The following is a 19,449-nucleotide window of genomic DNA, read 5'->3' as shown; positions in this document are numbered from 1 at the left end:
ACCTCCACCATATTTTTCTTCTTTCCCTCCTTTGTTTTCACTTTTTACCCCAGTACCACCCACCCACGCACACACACACACCCACACACACACACCCACACACACACACACACGCACAGTGAGTTCTTTCTTCTTTCAGGTCTTCTCACTTTCTCTTCTCGCCATCTCGCTCTGCATTCTGTTTTAGCTCTGAACACATATTCCATCTTTAACTTCTGGCAGATGAGTTGCCAAAACACGACAACGACTGCCAGCATCTCATAAAAAAGGCACCATCTCCCCCACAAACGTCCTCATGCGCCATTCAACGCAAACACGCCCACCGCAGCAGCAGGCTACAAGTAATCCTTCTCCCACTACATGCTTTTAATGAGCCTCCATTACTGTAGTCCGTCTGGTGCGCAGCTTGCCAAAGCCGCCTGCTTTTATGACTTTGCGGTTGTGTCGGCACAGAGCATCTGTGTCCTCAGCACGCCACCCTGCCGGAGGACCCGCTGGAACCCGTTCTTGTCGTTCCTGTCCCGCGTGTGCGTCGGGAGTATTGAGAGCGGCGGCTGCAAGGATGGCGTGAGTGTGTGGAATTGGTGGCTGCCCCTCCGGGGGCACATTAGAGCTCGCTAACCGAGTTAGAAATGTGCAGAGGAGGCCGAGACTCAATCCGTACACACACACACACACACACACACACACACACACACACACACACCTCATGTCTTTGTCTGCCACTTCCTGCAAAGAATAAGCACGCTACTGTTCTCTTCCGGGTCCGCCCATATCGCACACATAACACATCAATGAATGGAATGAAACACATCGAATGCTGGCACACTTCAGCGGAAACAACCAAGCCGGGACAGGGGCGTCCACTTTGGTATTTCGTAACCCAGCACATGGAGATATGCTCCGAAGCGCCATGTAGCGCAAGAAAAAAGTGCACGTCGCCTTTGGAATATATCTGTCGTGTAGGTGAAATGCTGCTAAAAATGACGGGCTTTTTTTCTGTAATAAAACGAGTTTATTCTTGTAAAATTGCCACTTCTGTTCTTCATCAGAATATGACTGATATTTTGACTTTATTCCCATAAAATGACAGCTGTGTTTTCCATTTCTGTCCATTTTTTACATTTTCCGACTATTTCATTGCAGCTTTCCTCTTCGAAATTTTCTTCTCGCAATTATAGCTTTTTATCTTTTCCAAAAAATCCTGTATTTCCTGTTTATTTCTCGTGAAATTGCAACTTTTTTCAAGTTAGAAATCTTAATATTTTGACTTTACTCCGGTAAAGTCTCTGCTGTTGATGTTTTTTGTATAATTTTCCAAATATTTCAGCTTCTTTTTTCCTGATATTTTGACTTTCTCGCCCAACCTGAGTTTCCAAAGATTGCCACTTTATTTATTGCTTTTGACTTTAAAAAAAAACATCTTTAATAATTCAGCGTCATGCTACTAGAATGACATTTGTCCTCATACTTTTACTTTATTCTTGACAAATGATGACTTTTTTTCCTTGCTAGATTACAAATCTTCTCTTATTATTTTGACTTTTGGTTGATTTTTCCATTTTGCTTCCATTGAACAAGTTTCCTTGTTAAATTACATTTAGACTGTGCGGTGGGCCGATAAAGTCGTAGCGGCGGGCCGCAAATGGCCCCCGGGCCGTACTTTGCATCTACCCAAACATATCTTCTTGCCAAATGCTTTTGCGTGTATTTTTTCAGCGATCAGATGATTCAGAGATCGGGCGGCGTAGATTTACACAAGCCTAACATGTGACTGCCGAAAAATAGGCCGACGGGATGTGGACGAGACGCGTTCTGCACACGCGCAGAGCCCTGATGGGGACGATGGCTGCCCAACTAGCTAACGGTGTGAGCTGCTTGCAGAAGAAGCGAACCGCGCGCGGAAAAAATGGCGACAGGAGCAACATGTTTTAATAAAGATGCAAAAAGGCTCCAGCTGAACGCTGCCAGGACCGGGCACGGCCAGGGGAGTGAAATACACGCGAGTCACTCTATCATTTCTGGTAGGTTGATCATTCAAATTCAAAACAAAATTTGAGCTTTGAGAGCGTTTAAACAAGAGAGAAATGTGAGAAAATGTTAATGCCTGTCCTTCCTTGTAAAAAACTACACTTGGCTACTTTGCGGGTTTTGCGGGGCGAACACTGTACCTCACAACAGGCGCAATAATCCCTAACGCGGCTGTAACCCACGCCACCACTTCCTGTCTTATTTATGTCTTAAATGGCTTATTTTCTGTTATTATGTCTACTATATTGGGTAACATGAGTGTAGAGGTGACTATCGGGGTGTTAATCCATGTCTAGAGGGCTCTAATAATGTTAAAAACTGTATTTAGAAGGTTATAAACAGGTTTTCTATGCTTTAAGTACAAAAATACTCCCATTTTAAATAAGGAATCCTACCTGACGAAAATTCACTTTTCACATTGGGGTCAGGAACCAATGAACCGCGATAAATGAGGGATTACTGTACGTATTTTATGTCGTTGTTTTGTCTTTATGTCCCAAAAATGGCTCTTTTGTCTCTGTCTGTGCAGCGGATCGTCAGCTGCCATGACATTAAAACTAAAGCGGCTTCATCCCGGCTTTCTTACCGACACCCAGTATGCAGTCAAACCTCATTTGTTCTTATTTTGCAGTCTTTTCTGCAGGTAAAACTAGGATTGTTCTCTAGAAAACGTGTCTGGAACGAATGAATTGAACCCAAACGCTGACTGATGAAATGATTTACGATGGGGAGGTGTGCCCCAACACTTTTGTGTCACAGCTGGACAATTAATTTGAGCGCGAACCAGGGAACGGCCACGGTGTACGAGAGGGATCGTGACGTGTACTTCAACTAACGCACGGGACAGGCATCATATGTCTTGTTTTCAACAGATGGAAAGATATTGCATGGAACATTCCAGCAGTGTGATTGATGACGGCCGTTGTTTGTCATTCCCAAATGTGTGCTTGCGGTGCGAGTTGAAAACATATCCTCTGCTTCCTGTCACGTGTCACACAGACAAAGGCTTTTCATGGCGACATCTGTGATCCCTCGTCGAGGGCGACCGTGAATTTTACGAGGGACTGAAAGCAGATGATGAAGAGCCATGCGGGCTCAACCTCCCGGAGAGCGTTGATGGGGTTAAGCCGAGCTCGGTCTCATTTCTGTTGAGAAAAGTCGCTAATTATGAACCGCTTGTCACAGTTTCAACTACACGTGTCGGCCGTAATACGGGGGCCTATTGGTGTTGATAATGATATCGGCACGCGAGCGATGACGTGCTCCACTCAAGCTTGTGGCTGAGTGGAGCAATTTGTTCACCTTCACATTGTACGTATGCAGAGCCACTATGCAGAGTTTAGTGCTAATGTGATAGGTGTTAGCATGTTAGCATTGCTAGCATGCTTGTTAGCATGTTAGCATTTCAGCTATATATAAACTATATATAAACTTACATAGACGCTTAGCGCTATCATGCTAAGTGTTAGCATGCTAACATTAGCATGTTAGCATTTTAGCCAATTTTATAGATATGAAATAACATGGACGTTTGTGTTGTCATGCAACGTTTTAGCATGCTAAAAGTTAGCACGTTAACATTGCTAGCATGTTAGCATTTTAGTCTTTTCATAGCTATAAACTTACACAGACACTTCATGTTATCATGCTAATGCTCGCGCGTTAATACTTCAGCCGCTTTCAAATGTATAATCTTACATTGACACTTAGCACTGTTATGTTAGGTGTTACCATGCTAGCATTGTTAGCATGCTAATGTTTAAACTAATGTCCAAAATTATATAAATATGTAGTGTCATCATGCTAGGTGTTAGCATGTTAACTGTTAGCATTTTAGCTATTTTCACACATATAAAGTTACATACAGACTTAGCGCTATCATTTGACGTGCTAGCCTGCACGTGCCAACGTACGCAGATACTTAGGTGCTAGTGTTGATATCGGTATCGGTGATGAAGTGCTGGATGCTATCGGTAAAAAGCCTCTTTTGGGTTTAAACATGTAAAGAACTTGTATTTTGCCCTTAAGAGAGAAAGTGAGAAATAGCTTTTGGAGCAGCAGTGAGATTCCAATCCAAGTCTAGATGTGACCTTCCGAGTGCACAGCCAAGCAGATGACTTGCAATTCTATTCCATAAAGAGGAAAATGGGACAGCAACGCCGCAAACGGAGCCCTCCAGGCTGGAGTCCAATCAAGTCATTAAGAATGGGTGGAGTCTGAGCCAAAGCGTCATATCTTTCATTTGATCCAAGCAGAGAAGCAGCGCTGCTCCCTTAAAACACCCCGCTGTTGGGTGATTGTTGTCATGGGCTTCCAGGGACTGCTTTTACTCGGCCTTCTCCTGTCAGGTGGAAATCCTCGTGTTGCTTCGCAAAGCCTTAACGTCAGCACCACTCAAACCCCAAACGAAAGGGCGCGGCCGAGCAAAGAGCCGTCCGCATTGCCACAAACAACAGATCAACAGTCAGAGAGGACGGAGCCGAGCCACCCAGGAGGTTCCCCTGCCAGCCAGCGGCTCTGGATCCACCAGCTAAGAAGGCCCGTTGTTGACGAGCATGTGCCAAACACGCAGGGACCGGAGGCTAGCGGGCCTCTGCAGCCAAGACTCCAAAATGATATGCTCGAGACCATCATGCTAGGCCCGGATCTCAACCCTCCTGCTGAGCCTGATCCAAAGGTATTTCCAACCGTCAAGTCCCGCTGCTGGACGAGCTATCACAGTCCCGTTTCAATCACTTGGACTTGTTGTAGCTGCTGGTCGATTTAGAGCAGCGGGTGCCGGTGCCAGCTGACAGCGTGGCGGTGCGCTGTGGAGAGGGAGAGGTCGTCATAGAGGTCAAGCAGAACTTCTTGGGTAATGTGTGTTTTTTTTTCATTTTTTGATGAGTGGAACGCGGCAGCATTTAGCATCCTCACCGGAAGGGGCTGAGATGGGAAGGGTGGTGACGGGACACACTGCGCCGATTACTGCGCTACATCAAGCTCGCCTTCCCTCCTGGCACTGCCGTGCCGCGCATTAGCAAACCTGCGCTTGCTGGGAGTGTTATTGACCGGCGCAGGAGCAGGAATGGGCTCAGGTTATGGCGTCCCGTTTAGGTCGTGTTTTTGCTCTTTTTGCTCTCATAGGAAACAATCAGCTGATACGTCCGAGTGATCTGACCTTAGGAGGCTGCGGCCTGCTGCACGTCGCTGACCGCATACTGCGCTTCCGGACAGAGCTGCAGGGTTGCGGCAGCACCGCCAAGGTGTGCTTTACTTGTAGCCCGAGACAAGACTGTGGCGGACCAGGTGACACGCACCGCTGCTACGAAACACAAGTCCCACAGGACTGCAATCTATGTGTGGTGTTGCTGCTTCAGTTCAACCCTCCACATGCCGCTGCCTGTTGGAAACTACAACAGACCTGCCAATCAGAGCCTTTCTGATCATGTGGAACAGCTGCACCCAGCAGGGGTGTCCAAAGTGCGGTGCGGGGGCTGTTTTTTTGGGGGGGCGAGGGGTTATATTGTTTCGCGGCGCATTCTAAAAATATGATATGACAAGAAAATACAAAAGTGGAAAAATCTGCAGTAATTTTACAAGAATAAAGTCAAAATATTGAAGAGAAAAAAGTTGTAAATGCGTGAGAATATTGTAATATTTTTATAGAAGGACGTCGTTTTTGTAGCGTAGCACTTCAATATTAAAGGAAAAAAAGATGTGATGAGAGAAAGAAGAAATACTTTGACTTACACAAATTTACACACACAATTGGCCCCTTCTAGTGTTGAAAAATGACTCATTTTTATGGGAACAATGTCAAAATATTAAGAGGAAATTTTTATTTTTTTTATTAATTAAAAAAAATGTTAAGTTATATGACAAAACAAAATTTGGTTGGGGGGGAAAAGGTAGAAAATAAAAAAGAAGGGTAAAATCACTGTTAAATAAAACCCTCAGCAGAAATGGGATGAAAAATCTGCAGTAATTTTACAAGAATAAAGTCAAAATATTGAAGGGAAAAAAGTTGGAAATGCGTGAGAATATCGTAATATTTTTATAGAAGGACGTCGTTTTTGTAGCGTAGCACTTCAATATTAAAGGGAAAAAAGATGTGATGAGAGAAAGAAGAAGAAACAGTTTTGCTTACACACATTCCAAAAATGACTAATTTTATGGGAATAATGTCAAAATATTAAAAGGATTTTTTTTCTAATAAAAAAAAATTAAGTCATATGAAAAACAAAACAAAATTTGGTTGGGGGGGAAAAGGTAGAAAATAAAAAAAGAAGGGTAAAATCAGAATTTAAAAAAAAAACGGCAGCAATGGGATGAAAAACGGCTGTAATTTTACAAGAATAAAGTCAAAATACTGAAGGGAAAAAAGTTGGAAATGCGTGAGAATACCGTAATATTTTTATAGAAGGACGTCGTTTTTGTAGCGTAGCACTTAAATATTAAAGGGAAAAAAGACGTGACGAGACAAAATAAAATGGTAATTTTCTGGAAAACTAGGTTGGGGCAAAAGTTCTAATATGAATAAAGTCAAAATATTACAAGAAAGGTGAAACACTTTCACTTACATTTTAAAAGCAGCTGTAATTTTATGGCCATAAAGTCAAAATATTAAGCGGGAAAAGTCTGTTTTACGAGAATACACTCGTTGAAATAGTAAAGAATTAAAAAAAAAAAAAAAAAAGTCGTACGAGAAACAACAAAATTAGGTTAGGGGGAAAAAAGGTAGAAAATAAGAGATATATATATATATATATATATATATAAAAACGGCAAAAATGGGATAAAAAAACGGCTGTAATTTTACAAGAATAAAGTCAAAATATGAAGAGAAAAGTAAAATCGTAATATGAGGAAAAATGTCATTTTAGTTGCACTGAGTTGAAATCATGAAGAAAAACACATTTTTCAGTCATGAGACTCAAAAATCAAAGCTGTGTTTTTTTGGAAAATTAGGTTGGGGGGGGGTTGTTTATAATATGGGGGTGGGAAAAGTCATAATATTACCAGAAGAAGGTGTATGTAGATTTGTCTTCTATAAATTAAGGATGTCCGATGGCTTTTTTGCGGATAACCGATATTGTCCAACTCTCATTCTCCCACACAGATGCTGATATCCATTAAATCGCTTACCTCCTGTGGTGGAATTTGTAAACAACATGGGACAACAACGTTGGTGGGCCGATATTATCGCACATCCCTAATATAAATATATATGAAAATATATTAAAACTGAATTTTTGAATTATATGTGACCTCTGGGCAAATGTACATGTGGTGCTCCGAAACCTCAAAATGGTCGTTACAGTCATCCTTTTTCATTTTTCACGATGCGGCCCTCCGTGGAAAAAGTTTGGACACCCCTGGCATAAAGTGTTGACGCCAGGAGCTGCACTAACCGCCTTCCCCGTCCTCCTCAGATGACAGACGAAGCCCTCATCTACACCTTCTCCCTCATCTACTCCCCAGCACCCGTGGGCAGCACCTTCATCTTTAAGACTAACCCCGTGGAGGTGCTGATTGAATGCCACTACCCCAGGTAAATCCTGATTGTTTTGCCCCCCCCCCCGATCTACACAGCTGCTCACGTAACGACGTGGCTGTATCGACCCAAGGAGGCGCTATGTGAGCAGTGACGCCATGGTGCCTCACTGGCAGACGTTTGCCTCCAGCGTGGTGACGGAGCGGCAGCTCCACTTCTCCCTGCGGCTCATGACCGGTGAGCAAAACGACGAACCTGGTGGGGGGGTGGGGGAATGGTGTTGATTCACAGCAGGGGGTCTGGCTAATATTCACCTGGATGAGCTGCCACTCGGAGCCTTCCCCAGAGGAAACCTTGGCGATATGAAAGCTGTCGTGCGGGAGAGTTGTTCCACTTTTGATTGGCACACAGAGGAGTATTCATGTCCAGATAAGCAGGACAGTGTGGAGTATTTTGGTGACCTTACAGTATCATTTGACGCCTCAGTATGTACTCCATCTCCGTCTCAGTGTTGCTCTTCTATTCCTTGTGTGTTCTGATTAGACGACTGGCAGTCGCACAGGCCCACCAGTGTTTACTTCCTGGGTGATGTAATGCGCATTGAGGCCTCGGTCCTCCAGGGCCACCATGTTCCACTGAGGGTCTATGTTGACACCTGTGTGGCCACCTTGGACCCCGACCCCAATTCTCAACCAGGGTACACCTTCATCAACAATCACGGGTGAGACACACCGGCACCGGTTAGTGTATGTGTATGTAAATATAACCACTTTTCGTTATTAATTTGTTCCCAAAGGTCCGATGACACCCGAAACATAGAGGCAATCCCCCCCCAAAAAATAGGAAATAATGTAAATCCAATTACTCCGTTCCAAATGCCCCAAAAATACATTTGATAGAGAAATAGTTTTACACACGGCAATGGCGCGCGCTGCAAGGTTTTTACTGATTCTGATTTTGTAAGATGACCTGTCAGCCCATTTGCACGGTTAACAAATGACACACGCATGCACAAAAAATCTGAAAAATACTCCTGATCAACATTTTAAGACCAGTTGAAAAATGGCAAGAATTTAGGTTTTACGCTGTTGGATCTTTAGGAGGTTCTACGTAGCGCTTCAAAATGCGAAAAGAAGAAATGGGAACGGGTGAGCAATTTATTGCAAACAAGCGTTAAAATGAAATGGGCTGATCAAAAGTTACAATCATAGATTAAAAAAAAAAAATTCCAAAACCCCAGTTAAAATTTACCGAAAAGGACTCTGTAATGAGTAGCTGCGCCTCTCTTAATAATTAAATTTTTGAGGTTAATCACCTCAAAAATTGGATGAAGATCAGGGAACACGCAGGAGTCGGCTTACTCCTCTGGAATTGTGAACTCCAGCGTTGTCCGGTTGAAAAAGCCAGTCGTTGCCACACCGACGAGGGCCTTCAGTCACGATTGATGCCCCCTCCATAGCCAGCTGCCATTTGACGCCCCTGCACAACCTGAAGATCCATTGTTCCATTGGGGGGGGACAAAATTTCCTCCACCTGTCCCATGTTTGGTGCTCTCGTGCAAATTCCAAACGGGCAATTTTTGTGGTGTTTGAGACGAGGCCTTTGAAGGCACGTTTTGTTCTCTCCAGGATGCCGTGGGATGGTTATTGGACTGCACTCAGCACCACTAAGATTTTGGCTTTGAAAGGCTGTGGTCTTAAACTTTTGATCAGCCAACGAAGAGCCTATTGGTTGTTTACAAGAAGTTGCTCACTCAAAACATTTTTTGTCTCCTTCCCATTTCTTATTTTTACATTTTGAAGCTCTCGGTAGAACCTCCTTAAGATCCAACAGTGCAAAATATCAATTCTTGCAATTTTTTTAGTTAACCAAAATGAATGATTATAGAGTTAGAATTTTATAATTTGGCAATGCTTTACATTTGAAAGCGCCCCCCCGAACGGACTAGTTTAAGTCACGGTGCACAAAAACTGAGGCAAAATGTCGGCAAACATTTTTGACAAAGCAAATCAAACGAAAACTGAAGCGGGCGTCCGAAAACCGAGGTTTAACTGTATTTGCATCCGTTTAATATATGCTTTTAAAGAGCAAGCGTCGCCTGTGAATAACTGCAGAGTATGATGGTCTGATCTGTGAGTCCTAAGCCTGCTCGTTGCCTTATAAGGTGTCTAAGAGACGCTAAGCTGACGGGAGCCAAGTCCTACTTCATGCAGAGAAGCCACGAGGATAAACTCGCTTTCCAGCTGGAAGCCTTCAAGTTCCACAGAGATCACAGGAATTCTGTAAGTGCCGCTCGTGTAAGATGTGCAGATTGAAACCCGAGACCAACCGAGCCAGACTTCTAGGCCCATTTTCCATTTGGGGCAATCTGAGTGGCGTGTTTTGATGGGAGTGGTTAGGCCTTTTATGATCTTTTTTGTCTTTCATGAGGCCAACAGTGTTTGGGTTGGAGCCCCGAACGCCCCCAAGAGAACGACTTTAGTGCATGAATGCACTGTTGGGTAATGTTATGGGAGAATTCAATCAATACACACGGACCAGGCACAACTTTATGAGCACTCGCACAAGCTAAGAGTATCATCGGAGGATCAATCTGCTCAATCAACACCTCAAATTCAAACTCTGCAATTTGTCAGGCGAGAGCATCTTCATGTTCCAAGTTTCAATGTACTCCCTCAGCTTTACATCACATGTCAGCTGACAGCCACCGCGATCTCTGCTCCCGTCAGCGCGCAGTACAAAGCCTGTTCGTTCTTGACCGAAGCTAACAGGTGAGTGAGTGCTGAGAACAAACCCTTCAGTGGACCCAAATGACCAGCAGCTTGCTTCCTCTGACGTGCACGTGTTTGCATGGGGACAGATGGGTGGCGTCGGGTGGAGACAACGAGGTGTGTAGCTGCTGCCAAAGCAGCTGCAGCCGGCAGAGGCGGAAAAGGAACCTTGAAGAAGATGCTGGTATGTTGAAAGAACCTCAGCAAGGTGGCTATTAGAACAGGGGTGTCCAAAACGTTTTCCAGTGAGGGCCTCATCAGAAAAACGGACTTTACTGGCAAAAGGATGTGTTGCCTAGCGGACCAAAACCTGTGTTCCCTGGCAGAACCACAGATAATTTATTCATTTAAAAAAATGTAACATATGGGGAAAAATACGTCAAACTAACAAACGGTGCGGCTGATTTATGCCTAAATTCTAATCTCGGGACATCTCCTATCCTTAAGAACTACTACTAATCGTTGAAACACTGTGCTGCTTGCGAGTCAGTAAGGAAACTGTAGCTCTTTCTTTGGCACTAAACTCATCACACAGCAACTTAACACTCAACATTTGTACCTCCAGAAATAGACAAACGTGTACCAGTAAGAGTTGAAAATGAAAAAAACAACTCCTCTGAAGTTTTCTCATAATGCATTGTCTGAGCAACGCATTCATTGGGGTGCTGCAATGACGTCAGCCTCGCTCAGGGCTCCTCTGATGGACAGAGGCAGCATTGCAGCGCCATGAAGCCATTTTCAATGCCGCTCGTCTTCCAGTGAAATGCTTTCCTCAGATGAAATGCATTATGCGAAAACCTTAAAAAAAATATATATATATTAAAATATTCTATTTTAAACTCGTATTGGTACATGTTTGTATATTTTAGGTACACCTTTTGAGTGTTAAGTTGCTGTGTTCTTTCTGTGCTGGTGTTCTTTCTAAGATGACATGGTGAGTCAGACCGTGACCTCCTGCAATTTCCAATGGATTGATAAACTTAACTTCCTGGTCCTCACGAACTCTATAATAGGCCATTTTATGGCGTGGACATGTGCGGCTTATACATGTACAAATCTGGTTTTGCCTGTAAATTTAGTGGGTGCGGCTTAGGGTGATGAGAAACATAGTTGCGGTTAGTTAAGTGAAGAGTTTGGCTTCTCAAAACGATATGCGTTGGAACGAGTCGTGCATTTGCATGACAAAAATGATTCCTCGAAAAAATTCAGACCTCACAAATCACTCTGCTTGACTTTCTGTGACGTTGTATTAATGCGCGGTCCCGGCTGGCCATTGTGATTAAAACTCATCCGTCGCAGCCATCTTGTTTACAAGGGTTGCCGCCATTTTCATCCCATACACGGCAACGGATAGAGGACAGAGGCACATTAATACTAATTAATTAATTAATACTGCTGATGGGGATGTTCCTACAACGTCATGTCAAAAAACCCAAACTATCCCTTTTAAAGTATGAATAATAAAATATATATATATATATATATATATATATAAAAACTCCCCCCCCGCGGAGACCTTTTTATCACTCTTTCGAACCCATATTGTTTTCAGAAGCCAAACTTTTTACTCATTAACCGGACTACTTTTTGTTTGTTTTTTTTCCTTTTTCTATGTTTCTACGTTTCTTTTTTTGTTGTTTTTTATTTTTTAAACTTTCTCATCATCGATATCCGACCAAAACTTGGGCCAAGCGGGGAGTAAGTCGCTGTTGATGCCCCACACTGCTGATGGGGATGTCATACTTCATGTCAAAAAATCCAAACTATCCCTTTTAAGGTATGATTTTTTTTTTTTTTTCCTGTTGGCAAACCCTAACCCGAACCCTCCTCCGAGATTTACAAGAGCGCCAATGAGGCACCACTTAGCTTTCAGGCTGGTTCCTGCCGTTAATGTCTGCAGTGTTTCATTACCCATCCCTAATGAATGGATGTTATTTTTACAATACTGTATGCTGAAGGCAGATGTTTAAAAAAAAATGTATTTAAAAAAAAATGGCTCCACAGAAGCAGTTTGGGGCATCTCCAGTGTCTTTTTGAAATGCATAATATTTTGGGGCAAAATGCCTTGTGACTGTCATGCAATGCACTGACCCCCCCTCCATTTTTCCACATTGGACTGGAAGGTCTCGTGCAGTGGAACGGGAGAGCCGCTCTGGGCCCCATTCTGGTGGAAGAGTACTTCCACACGCGGGTGTCACAGCCACAATCAAACTCCCCACTTCAGACACAAGCAGGTATGAAGGCACAGCACGGGCTCATATTGTTTACATTCTAAGCTATGCTGCTCTTCATCCTCCCCCTCAGCTTCCTCCCCATCTTTAGTCGTGCTGTGTGCAGTGGGTGCAGCACTGGCGGTGGTGCTGCTTGCTGTCATGGCTGCTGCCATTTGCAGCAGAGTGCACAAACCCCCTGTGAAGGTTTCTACCTGACTGAGGACAATAAAAGATTTATGCTCAAGCCTCGTGCTCCTTATTTTCCTTTCCCTTGAGACAAGCTAACCTTTATCTTTAGGCAGGGGTCCACAATTTGAAATGAAGCATCTGCTAAACCAATGCGGTACACAGGTGGAGGCTCGGGTGCTTTTGCACTTTTAAAAGCCGCCCCCGGGTGAAAAGGGGTTAAGCTGTTGTGTCCAACCTTGCAGAAAATAACTTGACCATAAAATGTGTGCTGTGTATAAAGGGAACTACGGTATATTGCTTCATCAATCTACATATATACAGGCACCGGGTACCTGCAGGACTTTTCCAGACTAATGAAAGATCAGAGATAAAGTCTGTGCTCACTTAAATCTCACACGGTGGGGGGGGAAGCCTCACGAGCAAAATAGAAATGTAGCAACACTGCTTCCATACTGCGAGACAAAACACAAAATGCCATCTCGGTAACAACAGTCATATTTAACCCCCCTCCTCCTCCAGCTTTCTGCCAGTGGATGAGTCCTCAGAAAATGGGGATCATCATGAACTGTTGCTCACGTTCCCGGGAAGACGAATAGACATAATTAAAAAGCCCATAAAGGCAAGAGCGAGGCTTTTATTACAGTAATATGTGGAGGCCTGATTTAATGGGGTGTTTGCTCCCTTGTGCAGAGCTGATGGCTGCGTTAGTTTACTGCCGGTGGCAACGCTGACCCCCTCCCATCGCCAACACACCAGAGGCTACTAAAAGCAATATCTAATGGTGCGCCAGCATGGAGGCATGACAGTGACACTGAGGCGCATCTGTAAGTCCTTCCCTGAAAACAATCAACCGTGTGGTGGCGTTATGATTAAAGAGATAATACAAGAAAACATGGGTTTTAAGTGTAATCTTCCTCAGTGCTGCATTTTAATGTTTGTTTTGCGCACTACAGCTTTATGAGGAGTCAGTCGAGCAGAGGAAGGTGTTAATGTCTTGTTTTTTTAGTGCTGAACACAGCGGTGTGGACCCGCGCTGATAAAGTTGGCAAAGGGTACCGGATCCACATTTTCTCCCCTCCCCCGGACAGGATGTATGACCCTCGAAGGCGAGAGCAAGTACGTTCGTACGTACGCTTCAGCACGCACCATCAACGCTAATGGAGCGTGTGAGACCAGTGGGGAGCATGGGGTGTCTAGTATTGCTGTATATGGAGCTGTTTGTTCCTCACTGTTGGTGTAGAAATTCCAACGTGAACGTGAAATGAAGTGACAGGCTGAGAAAACGACCAGGTCGTCCAGCCACGTCCACATTCCGCTCATTTTGTTGTATGTTTTGACCGCAGTGACAACTTGAAAACGAAAAAAGTGTGTAGAATCCAAGTTAATACTGCCATGCTTTTATGTTGAAGCTTATTTTGCACTGAACAGGAAGTCACGGTGTGCACGTGTTCATCCTGTGCCCCAAGAGATATCAGGAACAACACAACACATGTCGACTTACGGACCGATTTCAAAGACATGACCCCTTTGGCTCTCAAATGTTATGTTGCCAGTCGATTTAAGTGGGCACATTATAATAATACAGTGGAACCTCGGTTAGCGAATGCTAAAAAGTATGCCAAACTTTTGTGTACATTTTCCAGTTAGCATACAATATGTCTTGTGTTATTTAATGCACCGCGTGAGCCCAACTGTGTTCTCAATGTCTTCTTATTAGCGCTTTCCAATTGATTCAAATATTTAATCGCAATAATCGCATTTTGTTCATAGTTAACTCATAATTCATCACACTTAATCGCAGCTAGAAATACGTTTTTATAATAAGGATGTAAATCTTTTGATACGCAGCTACGATAACTATGTCAGATTTTATGTAAAGGGGTATCAATTTTGGAAATAGGGGCCCATTTATTCAAAAATAATATACATTTAGAAATCCCCCAGTTTTATGCATGTTTGACGGTCCTTGAACGCACCTTCTAACTTTGTCCCACGCTGCACAGATAGACGACTGAACTGCATTTTTCCCCCTCTTTCTTTCACCTCACATTTGGTTCCAAATGCTGGGAATGCATAAAGGTAAGATTTGATGACCCTATTGAGTGCTAATGTGCATATTTGTTCAGTGCACAACCTCTCTGTAAAGCAAAGTCCAGGCTCATACTGGTGGACGGTGGATTCAAAAATAATGTACGGTTACAAATCCCCCAGTTTTTGAATGCTTAATGCGAGCGGCGATTGGTCCCACTTTGTTTGACCGTTCCAAGAGGAATACACAGATGGACTACTATACTGTATTTTTACCCTTTTTCTTTCGCCCCATATTTGCGCCCTGATGATGATGCTACGTGGTAATGCATAAAGGTAAGATTTTCTGACCTTATTGAGTGCTAATGTGCATGTTTGTGGTACACAACCTCTCTGAAAATAAGTCCAGGTTCGTACTGGTGGACGGCGGCTCTGTGTTCATTTTGTGCTTTAAATTTGATGTTGTTCCTGTCATAGTTTTACACAACACATAAATACCATAAATAGGTCGCTATAATGTACGTATGTTTTACTGATGTGTTGATGACTAGCTAGTGCAGCAATGCGGTCGCTGTACCGGACCGTCGTGGTGAAGAGAGAGCTGAGCCGGAAGGCGAAGCTCTCAATTTACCCCCCCCCATCTATGTTCCCAACCTCACCTATGGTCATGAGCTTTGGGTTGTGACCGAAAGAAGGAGATTGCGGGTACAAGTGGCTGAAATGAGTTTCCTCCGTAGGGTGGCTGGACCCACCCTAAGAGATAGGGTGAGGAGCTCGGTCATCTGGGAGGGGCTCAGAGTAGAGCCGCTGCTCCTTCACATGGAGAGGAGCCAGTTGAGGGGGCTCGGGCATCTAGTCCAGACGCCTCCCCGGTGAGGTGTTCCAGGCATGCCCAGCCGGGAGAAGACCCCGGGGCAGGCCTAGGACACAATGGAGGGATGATGTCTCACGGCTAGCCTGGGACCGGACCGCCTTGGTGTCCTCCCGGTGGAACTGGAAGAGGTGGCCGGGGACCGCGAAGTCTGGACTTCCCTACTGAGAGACCCGCGATGAGGTGTTCTATAACAAGTGTAGACATGCTTTCCAAGGTCAACAGAAATAATAAAACAATACCAAAAATGTCCACTCTGAGACCCGATTTCAAATGTTTTCCGGCTCCAAAATGCAGTTGTCATGCCAACCGTCAACCTGACAGCATCGTGTAAAGAGAGCCAAGGCTGACTATCATTTACAAACGGACTTGAGAAATGCAGCCTTTTATTTAGCTGCTCTGGCGAATATCAGAAGCTGTTGAATGGAAGCCATGTAAGCACACAGAGTTCTTTTATCCCTTTTCAAACGCTATCGCATCCTGCTCGAGTGCGGAGCATGCGCCTGCACACAGGCACGAGTGTGACCTCTGCTCAGGCCCATAATTAACCCTCTTAATTAAGAGAGGGGGGGGAAGTTGCTAACGAAGGAAGTGGATTTAATTAGCTCGGTCCTTGCATGGGAAGGCATGCACGCCACTCAACAAGCACGCCCGCGCCGACACGCACACACAAAACAATTAAGCCTCTTTTATGGCGGCTAATGGCTTCTGTGACTCAGAGTCTTTCTCATTAAGACTATCAATAATGTGCTGATTATATGCATCCACCAGTCTCCTTAATCAGTGTACAAAGGGACTGGGGGGTGTCTCCCGGGTTCCACAGCTTTCTCACCTTATCTGCTAAAAAAGATGTTTGAATTGTTTGGCCGAAGCTGCTGTATGTGCCGGTCCCGGGAGGAAGTCGCACCGCCGAGGACTTTGCGGGCCGAGACGATAAAATAACTGCAGTGCGGTCCGTCTGACTGTGTTCCTCTGTGCTCAGGTGCGTGTTTTAAGCAGACAGGGGAAGTTGAAACAGACAGGCGTCTGTCACACGCAGGAAAACAATAAGTCTGTGCTTTGACCTTCAGTCTTTTCCTGTTGAAACTGACACTGGGGTCCCTCCCAGCGGAGGGGAGCGGAAAGCGGTGGCTTGACCTGCAGAGGCACACCTTAAGCACCCCTACTGCTGAGAGCATCTCCAAACATCCCTGATGTGGGCCACAATGCCCCCTCTGATCTTTATACTTTTCCAGTTGACTCCATTGTTGGGTTTGTTTTTCAGGAGTAGCAACAAATGGACTCGGACTTTGTCATCATTTTGTAGTCTAACAGGAAATCACCGGATGTGGTATTTTAGCAGTGCCGTAACAGTACCAGCATCGTAGATGAGGGATGGCCCGATACCGATCCTTTCTTGTTACAGTAATTGATTTGTTTGCTTCAAGGGATAGTTGGGATTTTTTGACATGAAGTTGTATGACACCCCATCCGCAGTGGACTATTTCTGCAGTGTCGGTGACGAGAGACGCTCGCATCTTCTTCCGCTGTCGAACACACGTAAACAAGATGGCCGCGAAATATCCCTTTAATATAAACATGTAAAAAAAAAAAAAGAACACTTTCTGTTTTGTTGCTGTGCAACAAATATTCTGCTCCTCTGAAGTGGGAGTTTGCCCAAACCCTGTAAATGTGTTTTGTGGATTTGGAGAAGGCATTCAAATGTGTTCCTCGAAGAATTCTGTGGGGAGTACTCCAGAGTACGGGGTACCGGGCCACCTACTTCAGGCGCTTCGTTCCCTGTATGAACGCTGTCAGAGTTTGGTTCGCATTGCCGGAAATAAGTTGGTCCAGTTTCCAGTGAGGGTTGGACTCCGCCAGGGATGCCCTTTGTCACCGTTTCTGTTCTTTACTTTTATGGACAGAATTTTTAAGCGCAGCCAGGGCTTGGATCTGGTTTGGTGGCTGCAAAATTGGGTCTTTGCTTTTTACAGACGATGTGGTCCTGCTGGCTTCATCGAGCCGTGACCTGCAACTCTCACTGGATTGGTTCTCAACCGAGTGTGAAGCAGCTGAGATGAGAATCAGCACCCCCCAAGTCCAAGTCCATGGTTCTCACTCAAGAAAGGATCAAGGCAAAGCTCTCAATTTACAGGTCCATCTACGTTCCTACCCTCACCTATGGTCATGAGCTTTGGGGAGTGACCGAAAGGACAAGATCTTGGGTACAAGCGGCCGAAATAGGTTTTCTCCGCAGGGTGGCTGGGCTCTCCCGTAGAGATAAGGTGAGAAGCACTTTCATCTGGAAGAACCGTTACTCTTCCGCATTGAGAGGAGCCAGATGAGGTGGCTTGGGCATCTGGTCAGGATGCCTCCCAGACGTCTCCCTGGGGAGGTGTTCAGGACATGTCTGGCCGGTAGGAAGACCCAGGACACGTTGGAGAGACTATGTCTCTCAACTGGCCTGGGAAGGCCTCGGGATCCGCCGGCAGGAGCTGGACGAAGTAGCCGGGGAGAAGGACGTCTGGGCTTCCCTGCTTAGGCTGCTGCCCCCGTGACCCGATCTCGGATAAGCGGTAGACGCTGGCTGGATGGATCTCATCATACAAATTATATCTCATCCACTTGGAAGTATGAAGTAACTTCACACATCTGAGATAACAACAGTGCAGGGTTAAGGAAATTCTCAAAGCAAAGTTAATATTTTCATGTCTTGTCCAAGGCATTGCGATGTTTGACGCTTTTTTGTCAGCAGAGATCCTTTTTCTTTCCCATGTTGCTTAAAATCTGTGGCATGCTTAATAATGTGGAACATCATTTTGAAGTAGTTTTCTTCTAATTGGGCTCACCTGGCAAACAAATGATGACAGTCGTCCGAGATTGATATCAGTAAGTCAAAGAGCCCCAAGACACGATACCATCCATCAGTTTCATTGAAAAACCAAACATTTTATGAAAAAAATCTTTTGCATAATAATTTGGAACACAGCGTATAATGACGGGCACAACGGTTCCACTGATGCTAATATTTCCTGGCATCTGAAGATTAGCGATAAAACTCCATAAGCGCCCGTTTGTAGAGTTTATCCAAGGTGCAGCGCTTCCCATTCGCCATTACTCTGCAGCCAAATGCAACCGCTCCCATGTAAAAATAAAGCACTTCTTTGGAGGCCTTCTCTCCCGTGGCGCCACATCAGCTGTGCCAACAGCACCATGCGGTGCCTCGCTGACCCAAACACCAAACATACGAGGAAAATAAATCACCATGCTGGGGAGCATCTGCACCGGGCAAGTTAGCACCGATGTGGTGCGCTACAGAACAGATGTCACGTTGCACATAAATAACACTAAATGCTTCCCTTTATGAACCCGGAGGATAAACCACAACAAAAGGTCCCGCTTCCGTTTATTCCTGCCTTAGATGTGTTTTTTTTCTGCAAACAATGGCCGAAAATCATCCGACGTACACGTTTGATGTGGAACGTGCTGACTGACGTTTGATCTTAGCTGCCAGGTGCACGAGTCTGTGTGAAAGAGGAAGAAGTCTACAAACAAAACTTCTCCTACACGGAGGCCGCATTTTTAACCTCCAGGTTGCAACCTTTAATCCTGACTGGCATGTTGAAAGTGGATGCGCACACCACACACAAACACGCTCCTTTATCATTCAAAGTGTGCCAGCGCTATCAGCCTGAATAAATAAATCGCCCCCTTATCTCACAACACAAAAGTGAATAAGCGCTCCCACTGGGTCTGGATAGAGGAAGCTGTCAGCACCTCTATTTTGGTTTGCATTTGCCTCATAGAGAGACAAAATCCTGTTTTTCTCTACAATCCAGCCTCTTGGTTTCCAATCCCCTGAGAGTGCACGAGACCCACATTATGTGTCCA

The 19,449-nt window shown here is 44.8% G+C and overlaps 1 protein-coding gene across 1 annotated transcript; it reads left to right on the top strand.

The window, feature by feature from the left end:
- The first annotated feature begins 4,022 nt into the window (after positions 1-4,022).
- LOC129190867 (zona pellucida sperm-binding protein 3-like) lies at positions 4,023-12,725 on the top strand. Its single transcript, XM_054793552.1, has 11 exons — positions 4,023-4,708; positions 4,783-4,885; positions 5,158-5,276; positions 7,446-7,564; positions 7,641-7,744; positions 8,051-8,228; positions 9,672-9,789; positions 10,187-10,278; positions 10,368-10,462; positions 12,402-12,512; positions 12,583-12,725. The coding sequence occupies exons 1-11, from the start codon at positions 4,337-4,339 to the stop codon at positions 12,705-12,707; spliced, it is 1,536 nt and encodes a 511-aa protein (XP_054649527.1). The 5' UTR covers positions 4,023-4,336; the 3' UTR covers positions 12,708-12,725.
- Positions 12,726-19,449: the final 6,724 nt, after the last annotated feature.

This window comes from Dunckerocampus dactyliophorus, chromosome 1 (genome assembly GCF_027744805.1).
Source record: "Dunckerocampus dactyliophorus isolate RoL2022-P2 chromosome 1, RoL_Ddac_1.1, whole genome shotgun sequence".
Taxonomy (NCBI): domain Eukaryota; kingdom Metazoa; phylum Chordata; class Actinopteri; order Syngnathiformes; family Syngnathidae; genus Dunckerocampus; species Dunckerocampus dactyliophorus.
This window is presented reverse-complemented; position numbering and strand designations above follow the sequence as displayed.

What these genes read in the sequence shown, in the direction of transcription:
- LOC129190867 (XM_054793552.1), top strand. Translation starts at nt 4,337, where the DNA reads ATGGGCTTCCAGGGACTGCTTTTACTCGGCCTTCTCCTGTCAGGTGGA. An exon ending in GTTGCGGCAGCACCGCCAAG is followed by an intron (nt 5,277 to 7,445) that starts GTGTGCTTTACT and finishes CGTCCTCCTCAG; the next exon opens with ATGACAGACGAAGCCCTCAT. An exon ending in ACAGAGATCACAGGAATTCT is followed by an intron (nt 9,790 to 10,186) that starts GTAAGTGCCGCT and finishes GTACTCCCTCAG; the next exon opens with CTTTACATCACATGTCAGCT.